General features: G+C 34.8%; 2 protein-coding genes across 2 annotated transcripts; both read right to left on the reverse strand.

Moving 5' to 3' along the window:
* Positions 1 to 509: 509 nt before the first annotated feature.
* On the reverse strand, positions 510 to 7,157 carry LOC107913350 (protein CROWDED NUCLEI 4). The gene is made up of 9 exons (XM_016841905.2): positions 6,636 to 7,157; positions 5,157 to 5,366; positions 4,800 to 5,053; positions 4,089 to 4,359; positions 3,889 to 3,972; positions 1,964 to 3,801; positions 1,501 to 1,840; positions 1,048 to 1,216; positions 510 to 946 (listed from the first exon to the last, which is right to left on the reverse strand). Exons 1-8 carry the CDS (start codon positions 6,822 to 6,824, stop codon positions 1,106 to 1,108), a joined length of 3,297 nt encoding a protein of 1,098 aa, XP_016697394.1. The 5' UTR covers positions 6,825 to 7,157; the 3' UTR covers positions 510 to 946; positions 1,048 to 1,105.
* A 4,460-nt stretch (positions 7,158 to 11,617) lies between these two features.
* On the reverse strand, positions 11,618 to 13,580 carry LOC107911129 (uncharacterized). Its single transcript, XM_016839014.1, has 5 exons — positions 13,448 to 13,580; positions 13,278 to 13,397; positions 12,654 to 13,065; positions 12,352 to 12,551; positions 11,618 to 11,751 (listed from the first exon to the last, which is right to left on the reverse strand). The coding sequence occupies exons 1-5, from the start codon at positions 13,578 to 13,580 to the stop codon at positions 11,618 to 11,620; spliced, it is 999 nt and encodes a 332-aa protein (XP_016694503.1).

Here is a 13,580-nt window from a genome sequence, read left to right on the forward strand (position 1 = left end):
ATCGAATGCTCACTCGACTGTGGAAACTCCAGAGCATCTATTTCTCAACAGTTGTTCTGTTATCAAACTGGGCTTCATGCCGCTGATCTTGACACCACCAAAATAGCCTCATGGATTGATTATCCAGCAGGATAGATCACACCACAAGGGTGAAAGGCTTATGCACAATAATTGCCATTATCCAACAAGGCTATTTTTGACAATGCTCATCCTAATCCTGTTGCTACGAAATGGAAATGGAAATGAAAGCCTGGATTTGAACTCACACGACCATATCAGCTTCTTCTCGGACTGCAATCGACTACAAAACTAAGATAACCTGCCAACTAACACGCCTACTGTTACAGCAAATGACAAGGAATTCATTATTCTCCCTACTACAAGAGAGATCCTCATCCAAGCTTCTACTATGAATTCTCAACACTGTGGCAGCCTAGTCCCCAAAAAAGTCTTTACCCCAGTAATCCCTCGAGTATTAATTCACATCAAATAATTTATTTTAAGGCTTCTTTAAGCATAAATGAATACATATTAACATGCATTATCATATGGAAATACAATGAAGTTTAATCATGTAGAAGATTGTAAAAATCTCCAGCGGGAATGTCTCATCTGTGGGTTGAAAGAGTTCTAAACAAAACAAACCCCATCCGAATCAATTTCCAATATCAGTTTCACTGATAGAGAAACTGACGACTTTGAAACATCTAGGGCAAAAATCTAATCCTATTTTTTCATCATATCAGCCATAATAAACCAACGCAAACACACTATAAAACCTAACAAACCACCCTATGGAAACTAAGAACATCATAAACCAGCACTACTAAACAAACCCACACCAAAATAAAAGGATAAGCATTTACAAGTATTCTGAACAAGATCCAAGTTAGTAAGCAACTTTCCCATGTTTAGTTGTTACATGGCATGTTGAACATCTGCTATTCTGCAAAACTCCAAAAACAAAGAGTACTTCAAAAGCTGCTTCAAGGTGTAATTCATAATTTGACGGGACACTAGGATGCGAGATTGGAAAGAAAAGAGTACCTTTGTGCAAAATGGTTAAAATATAACTGTAGAAGCTAAAAAGAAGCTACATATATTTCTACAACTTTTGCTTTGACCTCGTCCTCATTCCAATTTTCTCATTCTCATCTAGTTTGGGAACTACGTTGTCTTCAAGCTTTGTGCCTCCTTCTGACACGTCTTTCATTGGCTACAGAATAAAAACACTTATGAACCACAAGGATACAAAATAGAAAGACTGAAAAAGACACCCAAAAACAAAAGAACCTGATCAACTTGTATAACTATTATGAGAAATTTAATAACTTGATCATAAATGGGGAATGCTACTGTTAAAGACCCGGGGAACACAAATGAGGGGAAAAGCAAACAAAATACAAATGCACATTGTAAATAAGAGCCTAGTAAAATGTTGATACTGTCATCTGCATGCAAGAAAAAAGGAATTTGCATATAGCTAGAATCAGCCTTTACCTGATAGGGCTTGGTAACTTGAGAAACCTTCCCCAAATGTGCTTCTTGAACAATTACTGGATCCCCAGATCCACCATTCTCTCCTGAAGCACTTGCAAGACTGCACATTCCTCCACTTTGAGGAATACCCTGCATTGATTCTGCTACAATATCCTGCAAATGATCAGTATTTCCTAGATTGGAAGAATCAACTACAACCTTTTTTTCAAAAGTCTCTTCCAAAATCTCTGTTATTTTATCAACAACCAGTGCATTAGTCTCATCAGCTCCTCCTTGACTCTGATCATATGACAATGATACAGGCTGATCTGGAAGCGAATTTGGTTCAGTTGAATTTACACTGAAAAACAACAAACGTAATTGTAAACAAACCTCAGTTATCTGAATCAAGAAATAATCAGAATATCAGCACATGGTTAAATAACATGCCAAAAGAAATCAATATAAGAGCAGAAGTGGATACCTGTGAGCACAATCCTCTTCTTGAATTACAGAAGCATCTTTTGTTTGCCTCCTTTTTTTAGTACCACGTGAAGGTGAGCTGTCAACTCTTCTTTTCCTTCCAGCTTGAATCCCTTCTTCAGATACTAAAGACTTTCCCGCATTGCTTTTTTCAAATCCAGATTCCAAATGATGAATTCCTTTGAGCACCTCATCTTCTGAGGGCACTTCCACTGTCACTTTTGGTTCCCCATCAAATCCCAAGGGCTTTCTTCCATACTGCTTGTATTTTTGCCCATCACACCCATGGCTTAAAACCAACTTTCCAGCTGACGTCAAACACACATCTTCATGGTCAGAGATCAAAGATCTTTCTTCTGGCTTCATTTGGGCCATGTCAGGGGCATTTTTGAATATCAATTCTCTGCAGCGCTTAATCCAAGAGAAACGGGCAGAGCTAGGAGAAGCACTATCTGGTTTTGACATTGGCGAGTTGAATCCATTGCCATTGTCAGCAATGACCCTATTTTTAACTGAACCGGATCCAGAATTTTGCATGACAGTTTGCTCTTTCAGAGTCTTTCTTTCAGATGCTTTCTGCCGGCTAAGCTCTACAATAGAGCATTGCATTTGAGCAACCATCATATTATCCACAGCAGCTTTCAAGTCCCCCAACTTTTTTAGCTCTTCAATCTCAGCATGTATTTCTTTTCTATCAGCATGCAGTAGTTCCCTCTGCTGCTTCAATTTGTGCCTTTGCAGCTTAAGCTCCTCAATAGACTTGTTCAACTCTGCCCACTCCCTTTCCCTTCGCTCACGATCCAATTTGATCTCTATTCTCTCAGCATCAAGCCTTTCCATTTCTAAGGTAGCTTGTTCTAACTCTTTCTCTGCTCTTTCCTTCAAAGCATTAATATGCTGAAATTGAGTTCTCTTTTCTCGCTCAAAAGCTTCCTCTCTTTCCTTCAAAGAACTTTCCAGTTCTTCACGCCTTTTCTCAATAAAATTCTCCAGCTCCCTCTTCTGGGTTTCAATTCCCAGCAACAATTCAGCACGCTCTTGTTGAATCCTGTTGAACCAATCAGAATGCTCACTTACCATCTTGTTCAGGAAATCTTCTCTCTCACGATTCAATGATTCAACATCCTTGTTATGCTTCTCTCGCATTACATCACGCTCTCTTCTCAAGCTATCACGCTCATCCTTGAGAAACTTCAAAACTGCTTCTCTCTCCTCATGAACACGCATGGCTTCCTTCTTCAGCTCTTCTCTTTTTTCATCAATCAATTCCCACTCAGTTTCAAATTTGGCCTTCTCTACTTGTAACCTATCTGCATTAGCCATCAGCTCCAACTTTTGTGCCCTAACCAAATCAAGTTCCTCCTTCAGTTTTGATTCTAAATTCGATAATTCATGTGTCTCACTTCTCATGGCTAGTAGTTTCTCCTTTGCACAATCAACTTGGTTTCTTTTATCTTCTAATGAAGACAATGACTTCTGAAGCTCAAGTTTCATTTTCTTTATCTCTTCCTTTTCTTTTTCTAAAAGAACTTTATTCAACTCAAGTTCCTTTTCAAAACCACTCAAACTTTTTTCTCTCTCCTCTATGAGATTTGACTTTTCAGTCACATCCTTCTCCTTCTCTGCTAATATCCTTGATCGAACATCAAAATCATGTTCTCTTTCACGAATTAGATCTTCCCTTTGATTGATATCCATCTCCTTCAACTCCCATGCCCGTCTCTTCATTTCAATCCCATCTTCAGCCATTTTGCGCTTGATCTCAAGCTCAGCCTCAAACTCAGATTTTTTGGTTCTTAGTACAGTTTCATGACTAGCAATGGCCTTGCGAATTTCATCCTACATCATTCATTAAAAAGAATAAGTTTTCCATAAAAGAAAGAGAAAAGTTGAAAATCCTAAAGCATATTCTACAAGGTAACTCACAGATTCCTTGTTTGCAAGTTTCTCTTGAGAAACAAGCAGCTGTTGTTCTTTCTTGCTAAGCAGAACTTCTCGCTCAGTAATAGCCTGCATGTAGAAAAGATGAATTCAATTTATATGATTTTCCGTGATGCAAAATTAAAAATTTTCAAATGAAGGTGCATCAAAATCCTAACTTCTATAGTCAAATGAAATATGCAGACCTCCTCTCTTTTTGAAAGAGAAGCTAAAGTCAACTCAAGTTTGGATTTTTCATCCTTCAAAGCTTTATGTTCCCGCTCAATATCCACTCTTGATGCCTCCAACTCCTTCTCCAGTTGATTTAATTCTTGACTTCTACTAAAGATATACTCCTCTCTCTGGTTCAAAGAAGCTTGCCCATCAAGTAGTCTTTCATGTTCTTGCTGTATAATCTTCTGCCTCTCACTCAGTGATTGCCGTTCAAGAGTAATCTCCTTCTCCTTTGTGTCACAACTAAAACATGGAACAAAATAATTATCAGACTCCTTGAACAGAAAATCTAAATAAAATCAAACTGCACAAATGCAGCCAAGCAAGAATGTGTATCCAGCATCCACACAATACCGTTTCCAACCAAGGCAGTTTTTACTGGTTCACTTCCAACTAGGCAACTCAAATCATGTCTGCCTATAAGAACATTTTAAATAGAATAATAGGCCATCATTTACGGTTCTTATTTATGCACACTTTTCAATGCAAAATATAATCATACTGCAATCCAGTAACAAATACCACAAAATATGAATACAAAGAGATGTATAAGGCACAAGTGTTTCCTCTTGGGTAATAAAAGCTTGTTCAAAAACTACACACTGTTAGGAAAGAAACAAAGAGATAATAAATATATATAGTACAAACAAAAAAGAGAAGGAAATGCAATGTAAATCACATACTCATTTTTGAACAGTACAATACGTCTACTAAGGTCTTCTTCACGTGCTTCAACTTCTTGGAGCTTTCTCTCAGCAGTGCGTTGAAAGAGGCTAGCTTCTGTTTGTAAGGACTTTGCAGCATGAAACTTTACCTCAGCCTCTGCAAACTTCTTCTGAGCATCCTCTATCATAATACGCGCTTCAGCTAATCTACTTTCAGCGGCAACCTTAGTTTCAGCAGATTCTGCACGCATCTCATGCAATGCCTTCTCAATCTGCAAAACCCCGCCACAAAGTTCTAAGAAACATACAATGCTGAAAGATAAGTGAACAAGGAAAACAAGTTCAATAAAAGAGACTTTCAAATGATAATCGTACGCTTGCTATGCACTCTTTCTCAACTCCTAAAGATTTCTTCAAACCATCCTCTCGCTTTTTTGCTTCTGCAAGAGCAGATGCATGTGCAGCTTGATCCCGCTTTTGCATTATCTCACTTGCTTCAGCAGAGGCTTTAATTTGTTCATACTTGGAAGCAAGCTCCTTTCTCTCCAATATAAGAAGGCCCATGTGGTGTTGGTGCTCAAAGAGCTAAATACAAGAATAGATAATATTAGAACTAAATGCTAGTAAGCTATGTGGAAAGAAGCACAAAATGAAGGAAGATTTACAATATGAACTTATGAAAAACATGAAATGCATAGATCATCTTGTGCTAAACCAAGAATGCCATTATTCCTCACTCTGATCTTTTGTACAAACAAAGCATTCATAAGTCTCATTCATGCATAAAGTTAGGTAAAGATTGCAGCTTAGTAATATGAAATCCATAGGAACTAACAAGTGCAAAAACTCAGAAGTTAAAATAGCAATCAATCCCTAAATAATGGCACAGAAAACAGGAAATGCTATCTAAAAACAACGAAACAAATCATTGAAGTCACTAAAAAACAAACAATAAATGCTCCTAAAAGCTCTTATAATCCCACAAAATTAACAGCTCAATGTGCCATTTGCACGCCCACGACGTCTACCACACCTAAAGGGCATTGCAAGGTGATACAACACCTCAATCAAATAATGCAATTGGAATATTAGGTAAAAATCAAGTTTGTTCCATTCAAAGCTTCTACAAGGGAACACAACTAGCAACCAGAAGGACATTTAAGTGAAGTACGGAACTTTAACCAAAAGGTTTATTCAAGAAACAAGACTTAAGTTGATGGCTTGGCATTAAAATTTGACTTGAGAAAAGAATAAGAGAAAACAAGATCACAAGGACACAGAGGAATAGGTGGTTCTACTATGGTAGCCTACATCTAGTAATTGTCGATATTATGAACACATTGTTTTAGTTTATACAAGAATGCCCTATTTATATAGAAGGTTATCACCAATTTAGAAAAGAACCAAGCAAGAATATTGTATCGTAATATCTAAAAAATGGCGTCGTAATTATATCATAATCCCTAATATAACTAAGTACATTTATTAGATTAACAATATGTCAAAAATATTAAAACAAATTCTATATACAACAGGCTAGCATCTTTCAAGTACCAAAACCCTTACTGTTTTATGTTGAAATCTGTTAGAGATCACTTCCATTACTTAACCTTTTTATTAATATACATATCTGATTTTCTTTTCGTCTTAAAATTTAAAACTGAAACGCAATATAAAGAAAGAAAAGTCCATATTTTATTGCGACCTTCGCAATTCACAATTTAAAATTTCAATATACTACTACTCTCTTTGACCAATTGCACCCGCGACCAAACAAGTCTTTAAAGAAAAACAAAAGGAAAAGAAGAGCCATGAAATTTTTTGAGAAAAGCAGTTAAAAGATTTGAAGCAAACCTCAGCTTCAAGCTTTGCAATATAAGCAATAAGCGCAGCTTTATCTCTCTTCTTGATCGATTCCTCATCGAATCCAGCTTCCTTGAGTCGTTTCCAAATGGTTTCGTCACTAAGAGGACTCTTCACAACCCTAGACCCCGGCATTATAGACAACGCCCTGCCGCTTCCCGGCGTGATCGGACTCGCCATCTTCTAAACCAGATCACGGCACCAAAACCCTAGAGTTCCGTACGCCTGTAGCTATTCTGAATATGATTCTTCACTTTTCTTTCTTTTTCTCTGTAAAGAGGGAAAGGGAGAGAATCAAAGTACTGAGTCACCGGCTCACCACTCAGTGAGGTTTTGTTTTTTTGAGAGTTGAAATCGCCAAGAAAAAGAACTTTCTATTGGGATGATCCAAAAGCGATGTCGTATCGGGAAATTTAGGCTGCCAGTTTGTGGGGGAAAAAATGGGAAAGGAAAGGAAAATTGAAATTTTAAACAAAGATTAGACGGAAGAGTAAAGAGTAAGAATTGACAGTCAGCGTCCAACGTCAGCTAATTTGAAATTTAAAAAACATAATTAACGGCTGGTTTTCATTGGAGTTTGTGGGCTAATTTACACGTTTGGGTACTTGATTTTGCACCCAAATCTATCCTCTCCTTTTTCCTCCCAAAATAGCTACCAAGAAAATTATGGAAAAGAATTTCAAACATAATGACCTTTTTTCTTCAACTCTATAAAAAAAATCATTTTAGTCCTCTAATTAAATTTTCGTCTTTTTTAATTTTTAAATTTATATTTTCTGTCAAATCACCCTAAAATAAATGAAAGAAATTAATATTTGATAACTTTGTTAATATGGTATGCACATAAATGACACATCAACATTTAATTAACATTTTTAAAATTTTTAAAATATTAGAAAATATTTTTTATATTTTTATAAATTTTAAATAATTTTAATGATTTATAATTTTTAAAAATAGTTTCTATACTTTTTTTTGAATTTTTAAAATTTTTAAAAATTAATTAAATGTTGACTTGTCATTCATGTTTACTTGACAATCTACGTGTATGTAACATCAAAAAAGTTAAATACATTAACTTTCCCATTCATTCTAGGATGATTTGACAAAAATACAAGTTTAAGGGCAAAAAAATATGAAAAATTAAATAGATGGCTAAAATGACTTTTTTATAAAGTTAGAAGGCCGATAAAAAAAAGTCATTATATCTTTCAATTTTTTCCTCACTTCTGATTTTGATGATTTACGAAAAGGTTAAATCATTATTTGTGGCTTAAATTTGGTAAGTACTCTTATATTAGGATTTTTTTTTACATTGGGGCATGAATTAGACACTTGTTCCACATAAGGGCTTAAACTTTAAAGTTTTCAATGAAATATAAGAATTAACTTGGACAAAAAAAGTTCAAGTGTCAATACGAAAATAGTTACCAAATTCAAGTACTCATTTGGACAAAAATTAATTTAAGCTTCAATACGAGAACAATTATTAAATTTAAAGGCTAACTTAACACAAAAGAAAAATTAAAGCTACAACAATGTATTAACTTTTTTAAATTAATGTAAGATTTAATTTAAAATTCATTTTAAAAAATCAATTAATGTGCGGACTGAATCTTGGAAATCCGTTGACATAATTGCTAAGACCTACGGGCGAATTTTTTCTATTTTAGCTTGAAATAGCTAATTATTTAAAGCCAGTTATACTTCTTAAGCTAGGTCTTAACCTAATAATTTAGTGTGGAAAATGAAGGCATATGTGGCAACATAAGATGTTGCCAAGATTTTCACCTCATGCTTGGCTTTAACCAGCCACTTGAGGAGCTGCAACATCTTACTTCGTTTGGAAAAATTAAGAAAGAAAATAGAAAGAAGTAACGGAAGAAAAAAGAGAAGAGAAAGTGAGTGCAAGGTTTAACCATTCGGCAAGGCTTAAAGGAGGAAAAAGTTTTAAAGCCATGAGATTTCATCTTTTACCAACCATGTATTAAGAGGAAGGTCTTTTTTCCCTTTTTTTTATAATATGAAATTAAAAGATTAATATTTATACATTCGGGGCATATTTATATCACACACGCATACCTCACGTTTAAAGAAGACTACTTAAATAAAAGCTTACCAAAGATTTGAACCTAGGTGAATTTTAGGATGAACAATCCTTAGCCATCATGTATTAAGAGGAAATTAGAGTTACGACTCGCATGTAAATGTATAATAGCCCGTTTGGTAGAATTAATACTAATGTGATATATTAATTAATACTAATGTATCATCTTATTTTAAAATAATAAGTTGTTTGATAAGCTTAAAATTTTATACAGGCACGTTACTTTTTGTTATAAGATGGAGATAAATAAAATAGATTTGGAGGTGATATTTTTTTTTTGGTGAATAAAACTTTACAAAAATTACTTAGAGATATGCCCAAAATCTCATGGGGCGTTTCAAATAAATGAAGGTTGGAGGTGATAATTAAATATCACTTGTGTCAACACTTTTTTATGTTATTTTTTTTTAATAATACCTTCATCTAAAACTAAAAATTACACACTTTTCATTGTTGAGTACTAAAAATCATTCTATAGACCTTCATTTTCTCCATGTTCTCTGTTTTCTTTTACTGCCATTGTTGTCAAAGGTAAAAAGATTGTTCAAATTTCATCATTTGTGAGGCAAGATCAAATATATACCCAAAGTTTTTTAGATGAAATTTATACTTGAAAATTTTCATCGTTCATTACTTATTACCATTTTTTTTTCAGAATTCCTTTATAAACAAGAGTTAAGGTCTTCAATTGACAATTATCCGTATGTATTTTATAACTCACTCTTGATTTAGTTGAAAACCAAATTAACTACTTTCACATGAGTGCTATGTGTTTTTTTAAAAGAAACTTTTGGAGTATATATTTTAAATCTATAAATTTTTTAAGAAATTTTCACGTGTAAAAACTTCATAATGTTAAACTAAGCAAATGGATAAAAGGAGGAAATAGAAGTTTGAAATACTCTGATAATATGAATTCTGATGCACTTTATTGAATGAATAATGAAACCTTTATATAGGCTGAATTACAACTAAAAAATCACTAAAAAATAGGAACAAACCTGATACGTAAATCACTAGAAAATATCAACTAATATGATACTCCTAAAGTCTAGCAACAATAAGTTTTGACTGAATCAATAACTTTATTCAAACCAATAAACTAACAAATTTAACTCTAACATGCCCTCCCTTAAACTGATACTGTAAGTGATCAATTTAATTTTGGATCAAAGTGTAAACACCAAAATTTTTTTTGAACTTTACAAATGATACCAATTTGAGGGACTTGATAAATACATCAGCAACCTGATCTTCACTTCTACAATAAATGAATTCAATTACCCCATCTTTTGTAAGGTCTCTTAGGAAATGAAACTTCACGTCAATGTGTTTACTTCTGCCATATAGTACTGGATTTTTGGACAACTTTATGGTTGAATTGTTGTTGCAATAAACTATTGTTGCTCCTTGTTGTTTGAACTGCAATCCAGTAAGAATATTTCTTAGCCAAATGGCTTGAGAAGCACATGAAGTAGCAGCTACAAATTCAGCTTCAGTTGTTGATAAGGTGACAATTGGTTGCTTTTTTGATGACCATGAGATTGCACTCGAACCCATCATAAAGACATAACCCGAAGTACTCTTTCGGTCATCTAAATCTCCAACATAATCGCTGTCAATGAACCCAATCAAGCCTGAGTTTTCTCCCTTTTTGTAGAACAACCCAAAATCAAAAGTACCTTTCAAGTATCGAAAGATCCTCTTCGCAGCTAGAAGATGTAATTCTTTTGGGTTCTCCATGTATCTGCTAATAATGCTAACTGCATACATGATATCTGGCCTTGTTGCTGTCACATACATCAAACTCCCTACAATTTGCTTGACAAGAGTACCATCAATCTTCTTTCCTTCAAGATTTTTTGTAAGCTTTAATCCAACATCTGAAGGTGTGTTGACGTGATTGCAATTACTCATCTGAAACCTGTCTAAAATTTCTCGAACATACTTCCTTTGAGAAATAAATATTCCATCAACAGATTGCACTATTTCTATGCCAATAAAATAATGTAACTTTCCAAGATTAGACATATCAAACTTAGTCATCATTAACCTTTTAAAATCTTCAAACATGGCCCTATCATTTCTCGTATAAATTAAATCATCAACATATAAGCATACTATAAGCATTTTCCCCTATCTACACACTTTGTATATAGAGTATGCTCATATGGACATTTTTGAAAACCTTCCTTTTGAAAGTAAGCATCAATATGACTATACCAATCTCTAAGTGCTTGTTTTAGTCTATATAGAGCCTTTTTCAATTTATAGACTTTGTGCTCATCACCAAATTTAACATAGCCAGGAGGTTGTTCAATAAATACCTGTTCTTGTAAGTCTCCATGAAGAAAGGCCGACTTCACATCTAATTGGTACATGGGCCATGAGTTTTGAGCAGCCAGTGCAATCACCATTCTAATTGTATCAAGCCCTGCAACAAGAGCAAAGACTTCTTTATAATCCACACCAAATTCTTGTTTGTAACCCTTTGCCACCAACTGTGCTTTATACTTGTCGATGTTCCCATTCTCTTTCAATTTCATTTTATAGACCCATTTTACAACAATCTTTTTGTGCCCTTTAGGAAGATCAAAAAGTTCCCATGTATTATTTTTTTAAATTGCAGCAATTTCGACATCCATCGCCTTTCGCCATTTTTCTTCTTTGACAGCATTTTCAAAAGTTGTCGGATCACAATCTAAAAATAGAGCAAAATGAGTAAGAACATCTTTAGATTGATCAATTTCGGTTACCTCATAATCTGACATCCATGTTGGCCTTCTTTGAGCACTGCGAGAACGTGAATCAGTTATTGTTTCCGACTGTTCGTCCATTGTCGTTGTAATTTCAGAAGTGGCATCATCTACTGGAACATGATATTGTTGGGGCTAACTTGCTTCTTCGCTATTTTCTTCATCAAAGCTTGTTGGTATTTGTTCTCTAGTGGTACTTGTGTTCCATGACCAGAATTGATTTTCATCAAAAACGATGTCTCGACTGATCAAAATGTTCTTAGTGTTAGGATTATAAAGCTTATAAGTTTTTGATTGATCACTAACACCAAGAAAATACATTTCTGTCCCTTGTCATATAATTTCTTTCTCTTTTGATCTGGAACATGGGCAAATGCTACACACTCAAAGATTCTGAAATAATCCACGGTCGGTCGTTGTCCACTCCATGCTTCTTTTGGGGTCATGTTTTAAACGTAAATGTAGGACTCCTGTTGAGAACGTGAATACACCAATTCATTGCTTCAGGCCAAAAACACTTTAGAACACCGTTACTTGTCAATAGACTTCGCACCATATTCATTATAGTGGGGTTTTTCCTCTCACAAATGCCATTTTGCTGGAGTGAATAGGCTGTTGTAACCTATCTTTTTATGCCATGAAACTCACAAAAATCTACAAATTCGTGTGAGTTATATTCTCTCCCCACAATCAGATCAGAGAGCTTTTATTGGGTTGTGAACCTCTTTCTCAACAAGTACTTTAAAGCTTTTAAAAGCTTTAAAAGCTTCTCCTTTCTCCTATAAAAAGTAAACCCAACTTTTCCGACTATAATCATCAATGAAAGAAATTCTGTATCTATTACCTCCATTGGAAGTTAGAGTTATTTGTCCACAAATGTCGGAATGAACAAGCTCCAACACCTTCTTTGCTCTCCATGTTTTCCCTTTTGGAAATGGATTATGGTGTTGTTTGCTAACCACACATTCTTCACAAATTTGAGAGGGAGGTGTAATTTGAGGAAGACCTGTCACCATATTCTTTTGTTTTAGAGTCTTCAATCCACTGAAATTGAGATGCCCATAACGAAAATGCCACAGCCAAGCATCATCTCATTGTTTTATTGAGAAGCATGATTGTTGAATAGTATTGAGATAGAGAGGAAACATCCTGTTTGCAGTCATCTTAACTTGGGAAATTAATCCCAATTTATTATCTTGAATGCAACACTCTCCATTCTTTATCACAATCTCATAACCCTTCTCTTGCAATTGGCCAAGACTTAGAAGATTGGTCTTCAAATCTGGAACATAAAGGATATTGGAGATTGTTTGAATAGACTCCTTTTTGGCTTGGATAATCACCTGTCCTTTTCCCATACCCGAGACTTTAGAGTTGTCTCTGAATTTCACCGAATCATAATATGACTCATCTAGAGTGGAGAAAGCTACCTTATTGCCACACATATGGTTGCTGCACCCAGTATCTAAGTACCACAAATTCTGATTTGTTTCCTCCTTCACTTGCTCTTTTACTTGGCAGGCCAATAACAAAGAGACTTCTTTTTCTTCTTCTCTTTCTGCAAAATTAGATTGTTTTCTATCATCTCTATTTAAGTTAGTTCGACACTCTAACTTATAATTACCAAACTTGTGGCATCTATAACATTCAACCTTCGACATGTCTACAAACTTTAACTTGAAAGGAGTTGAATTATTGTTGTTATGGCCTCTTCCTCTTTCTTGAGAATATGAAAATGATTGTCTTCATATTTGCGGTGTGAGTGCCTACCATTGTCTGTGTTGTTGCCTCTGCCCTTTCCTTTGCCACGACCACCACCTTTGGAAGAAAAAGAATGATTGTTGGATGAGACTTGCAAAACTTGCTCCTCTTTGTCTTGTCGGTTCAGTTCTACTCATGAATCAACAATGATCCTTGGAATTCATCAATAGAAAGTTCACCAGTATCATTAGATTCTTCAATTGAACAAACAATATAATTAAATTTTGCTGTCATAGAGCGAATAATCTTCTCAATAATGGTAACATCTTCCAGTCTTTCACCATGAATCTGTATCTTATTTGCAAAGGCCAT

The sequence above is a fragment of the Gossypium hirsutum genome, chromosome D11 (assembly GCF_007990345.1).
Source record: "Gossypium hirsutum isolate 1008001.06 chromosome D11, Gossypium_hirsutum_v2.1, whole genome shotgun sequence".
In the NCBI taxonomy this organism is placed as follows: Eukaryota; Viridiplantae; Streptophyta; class Magnoliopsida; order Malvales; family Malvaceae; genus Gossypium; species Gossypium hirsutum.

Coding starts and splice junctions, on each gene's coding strand:
- LOC107913350 (XM_016841905.2), bottom strand. CDS start 6,824: ATGGCGAGTCCGATCACGCCGGGAAGCGGCAGGGCGTTGTCTATAATG. Junction 3,973..4,088: donor CTCTTTCAAAAAGAGAGGAG/GTCTGCATATTT, acceptor TTCTACATGCAG/GCTATTACTGAGCGAGAAGT. Junction 3,802..3,888: donor AACTTGCAAACAAGGAATCT/GTGAGTTACCTT, acceptor TGAATGATGTAG/GATGAAATTCGCAAGGCCAT.
- LOC107911129 (XM_016839014.1), bottom strand. CDS start 13,580: ATGGCCTTTGCAAATAAGATACAGATTCATGGTGAAAGACTGGAAGAT. Junction 13,066..13,277: donor AGGCAACAACACAGACAATG/GTAGGCACTCAC, acceptor CTAATTTTGCAG/AAAGAGAAGAAGAAAAAGAA. Junction 11,752..12,351: donor AACTCTAACTTCCAATGGAG/GTAATAGATACA, acceptor CATTTTGATCAG/TCGAGACATCGTTTTTGATG.